Below are 14,993 nucleotides of genomic sequence, written 5' to 3' on the forward strand. Positions count from 1 at the left end.
ATTTTTTTAATTGGCTTTTGCTTTTTTAAATAAAAATGTCAATCCACTTATTTATTTCATCAAATTATTGACTCAAGTATATTATAAAAAATAAAGTTTTTAGCAAGAGTAAGTAGCTAGAATTTTAATATGACCAGTAATGAATTAATAATCCTGGAGGGGGTTGTAAATCACAGACAAATTCAAGCATTAATCTGTTTACATTTTTATACTTTATTCCTTGTATCAATAGGTTAAGAACATAAAATTTTCCCAATACTGATTTATAGATAATGTTTTTATAAGTGGCAACAAGAAGTTCAGTTTCAAAAAATAACATTCAGTGATCTCTTTAAATGTAATTTTAAACCAGGCAGGGTGGCACATTCCTGTAATCCCAGCACTCAGGAGGCTGAGACAGGGCTACAAAGGGAGCTTCAGGCCAGCCTGAACTGCACAGTGAGACCCTGTCTCAAATAGACAAAAAAAGACCAAAAAAAAAGAAAAAAAGTAATTTTAATCCTTATTTTAAGCTAAGGGCAATAATAACTTAATGCAGTAAACTAAGTACATATTAAAACCTGTATATTCTGAACTACACAAAGGGGTTTCGCTAGTCACATATGGTCTTAATCAAGTATACATTTCCATAATGAACAAGCACTTCCAAACATGTTAATATAACACTACTCCAAATGCTTATCTTTGCCATCAGCTATTGAAACATCACCATTCCTACCACTGAAAGCATTTGGCTGGGCGTGGTGGCACATGCCTGTAATCCCAGCACTCGGGAGGCTGAGGCAGGAGGATCGTTGCGAGTTCAAGACCAGCCTGAACTGCATAGCGAGACCCTGTCTCAAAAAAAAAAAAAAAAAAAAAAAGACAAAACAACAACAAAAAAAAAACAAAAAAAAAAACATTTAGTTTTAGAATCTTTGATCTGGGAAAATGCGTTTCCCTAAAACTTAACAAATATCTGTAGTATGATATAAGCCAAAAAGTTTCAATCAAAAAAAGCTCTAACACATAAGCACTGACATGAAACTTGTTTCTCAAAAACAAAAAAGTTACCTTTAGAAAAGAGAGTAAAACATTTTAAGACAGATAAACATTCTTACAAAAACTTAGTTTCCTATATCCTCTCTTTAAAAGAAACACAAAGTAATTCACTACCTTTGATAACCTCTAAGACAATTATTGTCTAAAATCTTCAGAATACATGAAGCACATGCCTTAGCTGTCATACTCAAAGAGGCCACTGAGATTTTACATATGAAACACCTAGAATACAGCTTATAATGGCATGAATATATCTAATATATAAATACAAGTTTATTCTTCAGATGTCAAAGTCAGAAGAGACTGCATGGTTTGCAAAGTAGTTTAACTTAAATGGAGTCATTAATAGTAAGTAATTCAAGGAGGGTCATATAAAGGCAGGCAATTAAAGACTCAAATCAAATGCTCCCAAAACAAAGATGTGAAAATGAAGGCTGAAAACTTTGCTTCTTCCTCTCACAAACATGCCTAAACGTCAGGACATTACTGTAGAAAATAAACTTAGGTATGGTTTCCAGAGAAGATAGTGAAATTTCCGAAAGTACAAAAGGTGTCAAGACCCATAGTTTGCTTCATCAAATGCTTTTCTAGCGCGTTTCAATTCTTCATTCATAGTAAGCAAGTCTTTAACCCTAGCAAACTTCCTTGGGTCCTTTCGAATCAAGAAGACGATATCTTCAACTTGTACTCGACCTTGTCTTCCAATGGACATTGCCTTGTGAGTCTATTACAAAGAAACATTAAAGTCAATGTTTTAAATTTTTATTAGTAAATGTTAGCAGTACATAATGATTATATTCATTATGAGGAGTTGGTACACATACATGACACAATGCTTTTTATATCCTCTTGCCCTCCCCTTTTTTCCCCTCAGTCCATCTGTTTACATTAAATTTTTAAAAATCAGGGGTGTTTTCTCTGTGTTTTTGAGACAGGGTCTCGCTATGCAATTCCAGCTGGCCTTCAGCTCACTTTGTAGCCCAGGCTGGCCTCGAAGTCACAATGATCCTCTTGCCTCAGCCTTCAAGTGCTGTGATTACAGGCATGTGCCACCACACCTGGCTAAAAATCAGTATTTCATTGCTTTAATTTATATTTATTAATTACCGGTGAGGCTTAAGAGTCTCTCTTCTAATTATTATAGCTAGTCATTTGTAAACTATCCATGTACTTTGTCCATTATCTACTAATTAGAAATGTTTTTCTTTTTGCTTCATAGGTTTTTTTTAATACAAAGGACATTAGATTATCAACTTTACCAATATTCTCCTTTTTGTTTTTTGTTATTTTTTTTTATATTGAGACAGGATCTTGCTATATAGTTCTGGCAGGCCTTGAACTCACTATGTAGTCCAGGCTGGGCTGGAACTTGCAACCTTTCTGCCTCAGCCTCCCAAGTGCTAGGATTATAGACATGTACTATCATGTGTGGTTATTTTTAATTGCTTGGTTTTCGTTGGAAGGGGCACTTGGATATAAATGTGTACACCTCTAAGTAAATATTGGAAGAAGAAGGAAAAAACTTAATTTGGATAATGAGATTATGGGCAGTATTATTAATGTAGTTCAAGGATCTTACAATTCTGTCTTTTAAATAAAATTCAGGGGCTGGGGATTTAGCTCAGCGGCAAAAGCGCCTGCCTGGCATGCGCAAGGTCGTGAGTTCGGTTCCCGTACCGGAGAAAAACCAAAAAAAAATAAAATAATAAAATAAAATTCAGGAGAGGGTGGAATGTATTTACATAATCTCTGTCCCTAATGATAAATAGTAACTAGTAATTGTCATAAAATAGGCACACAAATGGATAGTTTATTTCAAAAGGATGCTGTTTTAGTCTTATCTAAAGCTTAGAATTTTAAACCTATTTTTTTTTTTTTCGTCTTTTTGAGACAGGGTCTCACTATGCAGTTCAGGCTGGTCTTGAACTCACTTTATAGCCCAGGCTGGCCTCAAACTTGCAACTATCCTCCTGCCTCACCCTCCCGAGTGCCAGGATTACAGGCAAGCACCATCACGCCCGGCTTTAAACCTATTCTTCAGTTACAACTGAAGTCTAAAACCAGTTAAAGACAAACCCTCCAAAAAATAATAGCGCTTACAAAAGACTCTTACCATTTCAGTGATGAACTCTATGACGAGGTCTTCAAGAATATCCACTGACTCAGTGTACGGGTTCTGGTCATCTCCAAACCCATACATCATACATCGTACTGTGAAAGAACAATCATTTTTATTTATGTGAACAGATGTAACAATTTCACCAACACTGTTTTCACCTCAACTAGCATGGAGCCAAGTAACAGACAATACTGGTTTAAAAACATATTTACCAAAAAAACCCACATATTTACATTGTCTTTTTTTGTCTCCAAGTATGAACTATGTTATAAAAAGTTTAACAACAACCCATGACCAGTCTTATCAACTACCTTCCAACAAACCTCTCCTTTCTTCCCAGGTACTGAATCCTAACATGAATGTTCTTTTCCTAATCTCTAGCATCCATTTATCAGCAACCCCCGGAATCTTAAGAGGAGACTATGACAGGGACAAGGGTAGCGGTGCTTAGCATTTTCTGGGAGTTTTCTGTGTAGAGGTGAGACAGTGGGGCATGGAAAATGGGAGGCAGAAGAATATTTGATATGACTACAGCTGAAAGGACATGAGAGAAAGTGCTCCAATTACCCTCTATGGGAACAAATAGGGTCATTGAAAGGAGAAAGCAGAGGGCTTACTACAAGGAATCTTGACGTTTCAAATACAACTGCCGCGGTGGAGCACGCCTGTAATCCTAGCACTCGGGAGGCTGAGGCAAGAGGATCACTGCAAGTTCGAGGCCAGCCTGGGCTACAAAGTGAGCTCAAGGCCAGCCTGAACTGCATAGCAAGACCCTGTCTCAAAAAGACAAACAACAAAAAAACAGGGCTGGGGATATAGCTCAGTGGCACAACACCCACCGGGCAAGCGTGAGGTCGTGAGTTCAACTCCCAGTACTGCAAGCAAACAAACAAAAAACAAAAAAACAAATGCAACTGCCAGCAAACCCCATTTCTGGTTTCATATGAAGGAAGCACAGAATATGCAAAAAAAAAAAAAAGGAAAGTCTAATGCAGTGATAACAATAACTGCTAATAACTTACATAGCCTTTAAATGCCAAATATTGTTTTAAGCCTCACAAAAAAACTTTCCAGCAGATACTATTATGATTCCCATGCTGCAGGTAAGGAATACTGAGCCACTGAGTTAACTGATTTACCCAAGGTCATACAGCTAGTAAGAAATGGAGCCTATTTGAATCCACCCAATTTGATTCTAGACAGCCTTCACTCTGACCCACCACAGCAGTAGTTTAGGACAGATGGGATCCATATGGATTCTTAACTTATAGTCAATACATCCAAATTAGTCCACAGACTAGCTTTAAAAAGGTTCTAAATTTCACTTGAGAGTACATATATAGGAAAATTTTACATATTATCTGTATGTATGCATTTTTCTGGGGAGAATTATAACATGAAATTCTAAAGTATGTATGTGCTATCAAATGCTAGACATTTTGTGTATCTATCTGAGAGATTATAAATAAATAAATATGTGTGTGTGTGTCTGTGTATATTCCCCCCCCCATCAAGCTGTTTCCTTAAGACTTGAACTTCCCCCTACCCCCAGAGCTGGGGACTGAACCCAGCACATCACACTAAACTACATTCCTAACCTGTTTTTTAAAAATTTTGAGTGGGCTGGGGATTTAGCTCAGTGGTGCAGCACCTGTGTGGCAAGCATGAGGTCCTGAGTTCAATTCCTGGTACCAAAAAATTAAATAAGTAAATAAAATTTTGAGATAGGGATTCAGCAAGGTGCTAAATTGCCCTTGGTGGGCTCAGACTTACAATTCTCCTGCCTCCATCTCCCAGGGTGCTAGGATTACAAATGTGTGGCACTACACTCAGCTTTGTACAACTTACTATCTGTAAGTTTTACACCTTTTAAAGAAGGAACAAACTGGACACATGCCTGTATCCCAGCATTTGGAAGGCTAAGGCAGGAAGACTGCCATGAGTTCAAGGCCAGCCAGGACTACATAGGGAGACCCTATCTCAAAAAAGCAAAAACAGATAAACAAACAAAAAAAAATGAGCTATAGATATAGCTCAGTGTGGAGGCCCTGGGTTAAATCCTAAGAGGAAAGGAAGAAAGGAAGGAAGGATGGACAGACAGGCAGAAAGAAAGAAAAAAGAAATCTAAGAATACTTCTAAAGAGATGGAGGGAAGAATGAAAGTATAAAAAGAATTAAGATGTTTTTTCCTTCTTTTATTTTTTTAAATAAAAAAATAAAGGGGCTAGGGATTTAGCTCAGTGGCACAGCGCCTGCCTGGCAAGTGCGAAGTTGTGAGTTCAATTCCCGGTACCAGAAATAAATAAATAAATAAATACAAATAAATTAAAAAAAGAATTAAGATGTGTCATGTACTATATAAGTACCAACTACCCACAATGAATGTGTTCATTATGTAATGCAAACATGTACTAATAAGAAAGAGAGAGAGGGAGGGAGAGAAGGAGGGAAAGGAAAAGAGAGAAAAAGGGAGGGAAGGAAGGAAAGGAGGAAGGTACAAAAAGACTGATTCTTATTTAGGAGAAGCAAAAACTGGTAGAAATAAAAAAAGAAAGAAGACCAAGCTGAGAGAAGAAATGAAAGGAGTAACCAGAAAGTCAGACCAGTATATAAGTATCCCTAAGTTTTACAATGAGAAGAGCCTTTGGTTCCAAATATAGGAAGAAGAAAACAACTGCAGGAGAAAACATTTTTTTCCTTGCTTTTGGATTCTGTAATTTTGTTTGCATTAGAAAAAGAAATTCCAGGTTCCTATCAAAGACTCCACTCTACTTAGTTGTCATAGTGCCTTGGTTTTCTTCATCCAATCTGTGACAACAATCTGTGACAATACCTCATCTTTTCCCTGTCTTTCAAGACTTTGAGGGCTGGAGATACAGCTCAGTGGCACAAACACCTGCCTGGCAGGCACAAGGTCCTGAGTTTGATTCCTGGTACCAAAAAAACAACAGCAACCAAAAGAAAATCAAGACTTTGATTTCTTTTTTCTCTTTTTCTTTTTTGACTTTTTGAGACAGAGTTTCATTATGCAGTTCAGGCTGGCCTTGAACTCACTTTGTAGCCCAGACTGGCCTCAAACTCACAGTGATCCTCCTGCCTCAGCCTCCCAAGTGCTTGGATTACAGGTATGCACCACCATACCCGGCAAGACTTTGATACTTTTGAAAAACACTGGTCATTTTGTGATTATCCCTCAATTTGAGTTTCTTCGATGTTTTCCCATGCTCAGACTGAGGTCACACATTATTAGAAAGGACACAGAGATGACATACCCTCACATCAGGATACTTGAGGTCAACATATGTAACTGCTGATGCTAACTTTGATCACTTAGCTAAAGTGATGTCTATCAAGATTTCCCTGGCTGGGGATTTAGCTCAGCAGCACAGCGCCTGCCTGTCAAGTGCAACATTGTGAGTTCGATTCCCAGTACGGGAAAAAAAAAACAACAACAAAAAAGATTTCCCACCATAAATTTACTATTACTTCCTTTTAAATTTTTTTTTTTTTTTTTTTTGGTCTTTTTGAGACAGGGTCTCACTATGCAGTTCAGGCTGGTCTTGAGCTCACTTTGTGGCCCAGGCTGGTCTTGAGCTCACTTTGTAGCCCAGGCTGGTCTTGAACTTGCAATGATCCCCCTGCCTCAGGCTCCCAAGTGCTGGGATTACAGGCATGCGCCACCACGCCCGGCCTTCCTTTTAAATTGTCAGGAAAGTAAGTCACTAATTAGGAAAATGTGTCTTACTGGATAAGGAAAACTTATGCTTTATAGGAAAACTGTAAATTGTTTTGGTTAAATGGTCTGAAAAGGGGTAAACAAATGCCACCGAATGCTTTGAAATTCTGTGTTATATATATATTTTTTTTCACTGTGACTGTCATTTAATTAAAAACATGCTTAACAAGGCTGTGTTATATTAACAAAAAAATTTAAAAGAAGGTTTAGGAGAACAGATCCTGGTCAGTAAAATATATGAAAGTTCTGGTAAGACAAGGAGAAAGCAGTGAACATTCCAAATTCCTCTCATCACAAACAGACAGTAATCTAAGTGGAGTAAAGCATCACAATAATGCAAGTATGATTCTATGATGTTCTGGTGCAGGGATCCCTTCATACGTTGACATAATAGGTAAAGCACATACAAATCAAATAATTAGTATCAGAGAGATGGAATAAAGAGTGGTCAGCTTTAAGAGAGAAATTATGGGGAGGATTTGGGTGGTCTAAAAAAAAATATGCTAATCCTGCCGTTTTAAAGCATTTAAGAACTGCTCATGTCTTACCCAGCCTAAGTAAACTACACACATATTCAGAAATTGGTGTTGCTGTATCTCTCAGTACTCAGCCATAACTATATGTGAAGGACCAGGGATTTAAAGATGCACAGCACATTCTCATGATGCCTTCAGAGGCTGACCAGACCAGCAGCAGCAGCACCAGCAGCACCAGCACCACTCCCTTTCTTTTTTTTTTTTTTCACTCCCTTTCTTCTATAGCCAAAGAGTGAGACCTGTCCACTGAAGCAAAGACGAATACATTACTGTCTCCAGAAATTGCTAATCACTCACGCTCTTCACCATCTTCCTGTTCACTGCATTAATCGTAAGCCCCAATTTAGTTGCTTTCCTCAGGATTTGTTCCAAGATCCATTACTACATGCAATTTACAATCAAAGGAGTCCCTGTATCTACTCTGCAAAGGTAAGGCACATGAAAACTAACAGAGGTATGTTCTGCCCCGAATTAAAATATTAGCCATGTTTTATTATTTTACATAATTAGGGTTAGGGTAGGATGGTTACTAGGTATGATTCAAAAGTTAAACAGACTTTTATAGGTAAGTATGACAATATTGTCACTACAGACAATAAATTTACTCTGAAAGAATATAACCAAAATCTTGCACCACCTATAATGAAATCATTGTCAAATACAACTTACATTCTTTAGAAAAAAGTCTCTTTCTTTTACCCTGTCCACCTTCAGCGCCTCCTCCAATTTCTTCGTTTTCCTCTTCAAACTAAAAATTAAAATATACACATAGAAATGTCAAGCGATTGTATGCACTTGGCATTTTAATAAGTAACTTTTTTTTTCATTTTCAACACTGATATCGGGGTAAAAAGCCTAAAGCAAGGAGCAAAAAAATTATGAAATCAACACTGACGGGGTCTTCAAGAACCTAATCCAATTTCCAAGTCAGGCAGCGTTTCTTTTTTCGTTTGCGATGGTTTCTCTATGTAGTCCAGCTTGGCATCAAACAGGAGATCCTCCTGCCTTCAACTGGAGGACTAGAGGGCTGGGGATATAGCTCAGCAGCACAGCGCCTGCCCAGCAAGCTCGAGGTTGTGAGTTCGATTCCTGGTACCAAAAAACAAAAAACCCCACCTGGAGAGCTAGGATCATAGGTATAGGACACGATGACAGGCTGTGTTGCTGTTTTAAACCATCTAGGCTGTCCCATTGCTGGACAGTATTACCGTTAAAGATCTGATATTGAACCAGTCTACTCCTTGCAGTAAGTAAAATTCATATTTACTAAGGACTTGTTTATCCAGTGCGAAAAACTTACGTTGAATAAGCCTTGACCCTATTTTATGACAAGAAAACTGATGCGGCCGGGCGTGGTGGCGCATGCCTGTAATCCCAGCACTAAGGAGGCTGAGGCAGGAGGATCGTTGTGAGTTCGAGACCAGCCTGGGCTACAAAGTGAGCTCAAGGCCAGCCTGAACTGCACCTCGAGACCTTGTCTCAAAAAGACAGACAAAAAAAAAAAAAAAAAGAAAAAAAAAAAAACCCCAAAAAAAAAAAAAAAAAAAAAAAAAAAAAAAAAAGAAAGAAAAAAAAACCCACAAAAAAAAAAAAAGAAAAAAAAAGAAGAAAACTGATGCTCAGGGGCTGGGGATATAGCTCAGTGTCGTAAGCGCCTGCCTGGCAAGTACGAGGTTGTGAGTTCCATCCCCGGTGCCGCAAAAAAAAAAAAAAAAAAGAAAAGAAAAAAGAAAAAACTATGCTCAAAGTTAAACAACTTGCTCAGAAAGAACCAAGAATTTCAATTCCGAGATGACTGACTTCCAGTCCATTAGCAAATACTACGGCCAGTGATGACTCTCTAGGTGTTTCCGAGGGTGTCTGGCAAATCTATACCAAACCCAAAGACAAAGGAGCCACTTCTCCACTCTCCCTTGACGAACTGCCCCACGTACTATTGGATAAATCATTTATCACAGTGAAAGCAAACAGGTACATCCTCGAACTCTCTTGGTTGAACTCACTATGGGAAACAGATTCGATTCTCAATTCTGTCCCCGCTACTAAGCCTGAGGGAGTGATGAAAACAGATGGGACACAAGTGGTCACTCACGGTAGGATCCTCTTCCTCATCTGCCATCCCACCAGCCCTCAAAGCTATAGCGCCAGACCAACTCGCTGCTAGTTGATTTTACTACTTCCTTTGCGTCACTTCCTGTGACGTTCGGAGGGGCGGGGACAGAACCGGCCGACGCCTGCGCAAACGGAGTGCGTTCTTTGTTTCTGAGCGGCTGAACCCCAACAGTCCTTGGAGGAGGAGGGGAGCGGAGAGCTCTTCTCTCTGTATCCCAAAGAAGGGATTAAAAGTTACAAAGAATAACACGCCAGGGGCCAAGCGGCATGTATCTCGTTCTCATGCTAACGGTAGCCCTAGACTGACAAGATCTAAAATTTTGTTAGGAAGGTAGGTTGGGTTGGAACATCATCAGTAGAAAATCGTGGATGTTAGAAGTCGAGGTAGCCGGGCGTGGTGGCGCACGCCTGTAATCCCAGCAGTGGAGAGGCTGAGGCAGGAAGATTGTTGTGAGTTCGAGGCCAGCCTAGGCTACAAAGTGAGCTCAATGCTAGCCTGAACTGCACGGGAAGACCCTGTCGCAAAAAGCAAGGAAGTCCAGAGGTAGCCAGTAAATGTTCTTCGGCGTAAGAGGCGAAGGCTGGTCCAGTGGCGCACCGCTGTGATCCCAGCGCTCTGCAGCCTAAAGCTGGAGGATCGCAGATTTGAGCCCAGCCTGGGCAATTTCGAGATCTCGGCAAGATCCTGTCTCAAACACACAAAGGGTTGAGGATGTAGCTCAGTGTGAAGGCCCTGCTTTCAATCCCATTTAGAAAGGGGGGAGGTGATGCCTCACAACAAAAAACTATTTCTGAATGTCTTCCCGGACATGTTAACGTTTAAACACAGCTTTCCCTCGCGTTTTAAATGTATATTCAGGGGCTGGGGATTTAGCTCAGCGGCAAAAGCGCCTGCCTGGCAAGCGCAAGGTCGTGAGTTCGGTTCCCGGTACCGGAGAAAAACCAAAAAAAAAAAATGTATATTCAGCCGGATGTAGCGGCACACGCCTGTAATCCCAGCATTCAGGAGGATCTTTGCGAGTTCCAGGCCAGCCTGGGCTACAAAGTGCGCTCAAGGGCACCCTGAACTGCACAGTGAGACCCTGTCTCAAAAAGACAAAATAAATAAATAAAATAAATGTATATTCATTAACTTTTCCTAGGATGTTACTACTCCAAAATTGTTAGTATGTTGGACTTTGTTTTGTTTGAATTTTGCGGCGAGTTTTGGACCATTTTAAGAAAAAGGTCTGGCTGGGAATTTAGCTCAGCGGCACAGGGCCTGCCTGGCAAGCACAACGTCGTGAGTTCGATTCCCGGTACCGGGAGAAAAAAAAAAGAAAATAGAAAAAAGTCACCACGGGTAACATTATTTGTGATACTTTAAATAGTCAAAATACATCCAAATCAGTCTGCATTTGTAGCTCTTGGTTTAAGATGATTCTACATGTAGTTACAAGAATCTAAAATCATCCTACCCCTTCGGGTAGTCATACCTGAGCATTTACATATCACACATATTATAAAACGTTGTCTTCCTTTTTTTTTTTTGCAGTAGTAGTGCTTCTGGCAATGGAACTCAGGATCTCAAACAGGCATTCTACTGCTGAGCTATATCCCCAGCCTCTCCCCATTGTCTTCATTTTACCTTTATATACTGGCTAAGACATGCTTTTTACAAATATTGTAGGCATATTGTTTATTGCTGAGTGACTTAGTGATAAACATTTTGCATGGCATGGTGGCACAGGTTTGTAATTCCAAGTACTCAGGAGACTAAGGGAGGAGAATCACAAATTTTAAACCAGCCTGGACAATTTAGTAAAACCCTGTTTTACAGGGAAGTAACTCCCAATCTGTTAGACATGCTGGGTTTATGTCTTAGGATGCTGAAAATGGAGCCTAAAGACAAAGAAGGTTAAGAGTAGGAAAAGTTTTATTAAACAGAAAACTCCGAGAGGTTGTCACTGAGTCTCTTTGTCTGGGTGGGTTTTAAAAATTATTTATTTATTTATTTTTGTGTTTTGAGACAAGGCCTCGCTTGGTAGTTCAGACTGGTCTTAAACTTACTATGTACCTCGGGCTGGCCTGGAACTCACAGCAATCCTCCTGCCTCAGCCTCCCAAGTGATGTGATTACAGTTGTGTGCCACCATGCCTGGCTTCTAGGGGGTTTTTATTACAGTAAAATCACATTGCAAGTTGTCTCGAGTCAAACTACAGTTAACCAATAGGATTACAAGTACGGTTACTTAGCTAATACTGATTTAATAGAAAAGCAAGGAACTTACCAACAGTGCACAGCATGGAGAAGAAAGAACAAAGGCATTTCCGGAAGGGGTACAGTGAGTGCCAGCATGTTCTGGTCATCTGTTACGTGTTTATTACGTTGTTTCTATGTGTTTGATATTATTCAAGCTTATTGGCCCAGATGGTGCTAGTTACGAGTACAGCTTTGAGCTGCTGCTCCTCTCCAGGGACGCTTGCAGACCACTAAACTCTTTGCCGTGGAGCCCAGTTTCTATCAGCCCAGCTCTTGACGACAGGCCTGATTTGCCTCATCTCTGTTCTGACTCTGGGCTGAGTCCTTTTGTAACTACCTATCAATCTCTACCTAATTTAGCTATCTGTAATATAGTACTATCACAGAATTTAAAAAAGGGATGGGCATGTGGCTTACAGGCAGAGTCCTTGCCTAGAATGTACAGGTCCTTGAGTTCAATCCCCATTAAAAAAAAAAAAAAATTGTTTTATCACACAGTTTTTGTGGGCTGCAAGTTGAGTGCAGTATAACTGGGTACTTCTGGCACCCAGCAGATCCCTCGTGCTGCAGGCAGGAAGTTGGCCTGGGCTGCAGTCATATAAGAAGCCAGGATTGCTTGTGTTTGCCAGCAAGATTCAGCTTCTGTAGGTTGCCCAGAGGCCTCCTTCAATTCCTCGCCGTATAGTCCTTTCCAAAGGGCAGCTAAACATGGGAGGTAGCTCCCTTCAGAGCAGACAAGCTAGAGAGCCCAAAACAACACCTGGAAGACAGATGCCACAGTGGTTTGGGAACCTAATTTTAGAAGCGGCACCTCACCATGTCTGCCCCGTTCTGTTCCATAGAAGTAAGTCAATAAGTGTGGCGTACACTCAAGAGGGAATTACACAAGGACAAAAATATCAAAAGAAAAAAATATATTCCCAGTACTGGAAAAAAAAAAAAGAAAGGGCCACTTAGAATCATGTGCCATGAAGTGTGGATAATTCAACCCTCTAAACCTGATATCCAGAATCTGAAGTGGGAAAAGAAATCAGTGTTTCGGCAGAGCAGAAATGGAGCACAGAGACTAAAAAGTCAGTGTGAGCTTCTAAGATGTCAGAGGGGGTTACCAGAACCGAGTTTCTCCCAGGAGGGGGCAGGAAGTGACGCTGGAATGAAGCCAAATAGAAGTGAAAGACTTTGAAGTTCTCTTTGAAGACTTAGCTTCACACCGCAGAAATTCTAGGGCAATCTTAAGAATCAATAAACTTCTTGGATTTTTTTCAATGTGCAGGGAATTTGTTTTATATACAAATCAGAAAAATTTTGTTTTTTATTAGTACATGTTTGCAGTACATAATTATTGCACTTGTCATGGGGAGCTAGTACATGTTTATAACACATCTTAACTCACTGGACTTCTCTTTAAATAAAAAATCACTATAGTAGGTATACAACCTAAAGTGAAAGATGATTATAATCTGATCCAGGGTAAAGGAAAAAAAGGAGGAATTGATTTAAAAGAACGTTATTAAAAAGATTTAGTGGAACGCTATTACTGTAATAAAAACAGGGAAGAAAAAAGGAAAAGCAATTAGAGATGGAAATATATGTGTTTGGACTGAATTTAAGAGTCTAGATCTCTAGACTTCATGGAGGTACAGACCTGGAATTCACAGAGAAACTAGGACTAGAGAAAATTAAATGGAAGACATTGACAACAAAGTGGTAAGTTAAAGACTGCAGGGAAGGGCTGGGGATTTAGCTCAGTGGCACAGCGCCTGCCTGGCAAGCGCAAGGTCATGAGTTCGATTCCAGGTACCAGAGGAAAAAAAAAAGACTGCACGGAAACAAAGGCAAGAGACGGACAGCAAAGGGAAGATCCTTAGAAGCAGTACACCAAGGAGTCAGAAAAGACAGAAGGAGTGGTATAAGTGGTAGGAAAAGATGAAGGAGAAAGAGGGAAAAAAAGTACTTTGAAAGGCAAAAAAACGAAAAGAAAAAGTTTCAAGAAAGAAGCAGGCAGTCAAGAGTGCCCAGGACCACAGAGATTAAGAGATTGAGGGGGGCTAGGGAAATAGCTCAGCCGCACAGCACTTGCCTGGCAAGCTCAGAGTCATGAGTTCAATTCCCCGTACCCCCTCCCAAAAGAGAGAGGCTGAGGGATTTAGCCACTGTTGGTGACACATGCCTTAATTCCAGAAAACTGGGAGTCTGAGACAGGGGGATCAAAAGTTTTGAGTCCAGTGTGGGCAATTTAAGGATTTAGCAAGACCCTGTCTCACAATTTGTAAAAAGAGCTGTAGAAGTAGCTCCGTACAAAGGCCTTTGGTTTAATCCTCAGTCCTGGAGCAGGAGGGGGAGAAGAAGTGAGGAAGGGAGGAGGGATTGAAAGACTGGAAGATTTAAACCAGGCGTGATGGTCCTGCCTATACCCTAGGACTCTGGGAGGTTGAGGCAAGAGTTTGAGGCCAGGCTGGACTATGCAGTGAGTTCAAAGTCAGCTTGACCTATATGATAAGACCTTGTTTCAAAAAAACAAAGAAAAGAGCAAGATTGAAAGAGTTAAGAAAAGGTTTTGGATTTGACAAGAGGTAAGAGAATAATCTCAAGAAATAGTTCGAATAATTTGAGGGAAGTGGGGAAGATGGGAGTGTGTGCAGAGTGTATACACTGAGTGTGTACTCTGAATGAGTGCTGGAGTGTTTCTATTGAAAAGTACAAAAACAAAGAGGAAAAAGTAGCCTTAAGAGGGCAGTAGGATCCAGGAAAGGGGCCTTTGAATAAGTGATTATTGAATGCATGAAGCTGTGAACTTGTGCCAGACGCTTAGCTAACTGCTTAGGAAAGTGGAAAGAGTTCTTCGGGGAACAGCTAATGACAAAAGAGGTTTGTTCACAAGAGTATGGAATCAACAGAGACAGAGGCAACTGGCAGAAGTATAGCTGCTCTGTGAGAGTAATTTAGAAGGCAAGCGTGGGATCATCAGGAAAGCAGGGTGTTGTTGGGTGGTAGGTTTCAGACATGTTAGTGATGGGATGGGGGGAAGGCCCACAGTTAGCATTCATCAGACTCCAAACTCAGGCAGAAATTTTGGGATCATACCTCCAGCCACCATGCACTTCTGTCTCTCCACCCCACAGTGTACACTTCTACAATGCTACTCTCATGGGCTGGGGATTTAGCTCAGCAGCGAAGTGCCTGCCTGGCAAGCTCAAGGTCATGAGTT

General features: G+C 40.3%; 1 protein-coding gene across 1 annotated transcript; it reads right to left on the minus strand.

Moving 5' to 3' along the window:
• Positions 1–1,296: 1,296 nt before the first annotated feature.
• Positions 1,297–9,613, minus strand: Taf13 (TAF13 RNA polymerase II, TATA box binding protein (TBP)-associated factor, 18kDa). Its single transcript, XM_005388844.2, has 4 exons — positions 9,525–9,613; positions 8,102–8,180; positions 3,155–3,252; positions 1,297–1,765 (listed from the first exon to the last, which is right to left on the minus strand). Exons 1-4 carry the CDS (start codon positions 9,549–9,551, stop codon positions 1,595–1,597), a joined length of 375 nt encoding a protein of 124 aa, XP_005388901.1. The 5' UTR covers positions 9,552–9,613; the 3' UTR covers positions 1,297–1,594.
• Between the last annotated feature and the right edge of the window lie 5,380 nt (positions 9,614–14,993).

Source organism: Chinchilla lanigera, unplaced genomic scaffold (assembly GCF_000276665.1).
Source record: "Chinchilla lanigera isolate Chin_1 unplaced genomic scaffold, ChiLan1.0 scaffold00034, whole genome shotgun sequence".
Taxonomy (NCBI): Eukaryota; Metazoa; Chordata; class Mammalia; order Rodentia; family Chinchillidae; genus Chinchilla; species Chinchilla lanigera.

What these genes read in the sequence shown, in the direction of transcription:
- Taf13 (XM_005388844.2), bottom strand. Translation starts at nt 9,551, where the DNA reads ATGGCAGATGAGGAAGAGGATCCTACC. An exon ending in ATGAGGAAGAGGATCCTACC is followed by an intron (nt 8,181 to 9,524) that starts GTGAGTGACCAC and finishes TTTAATTTTTAG; the next exon opens with TTTGAAGAGGAAAACGAAGA. An exon ending in TAGAGTTCATCACTGAAATG is followed by an intron (nt 1,766 to 3,154) that starts GTAAGAGTCTTT and finishes TCTTTGTAATAG; the next exon opens with ACTCACAAGGCAATGTCCAT.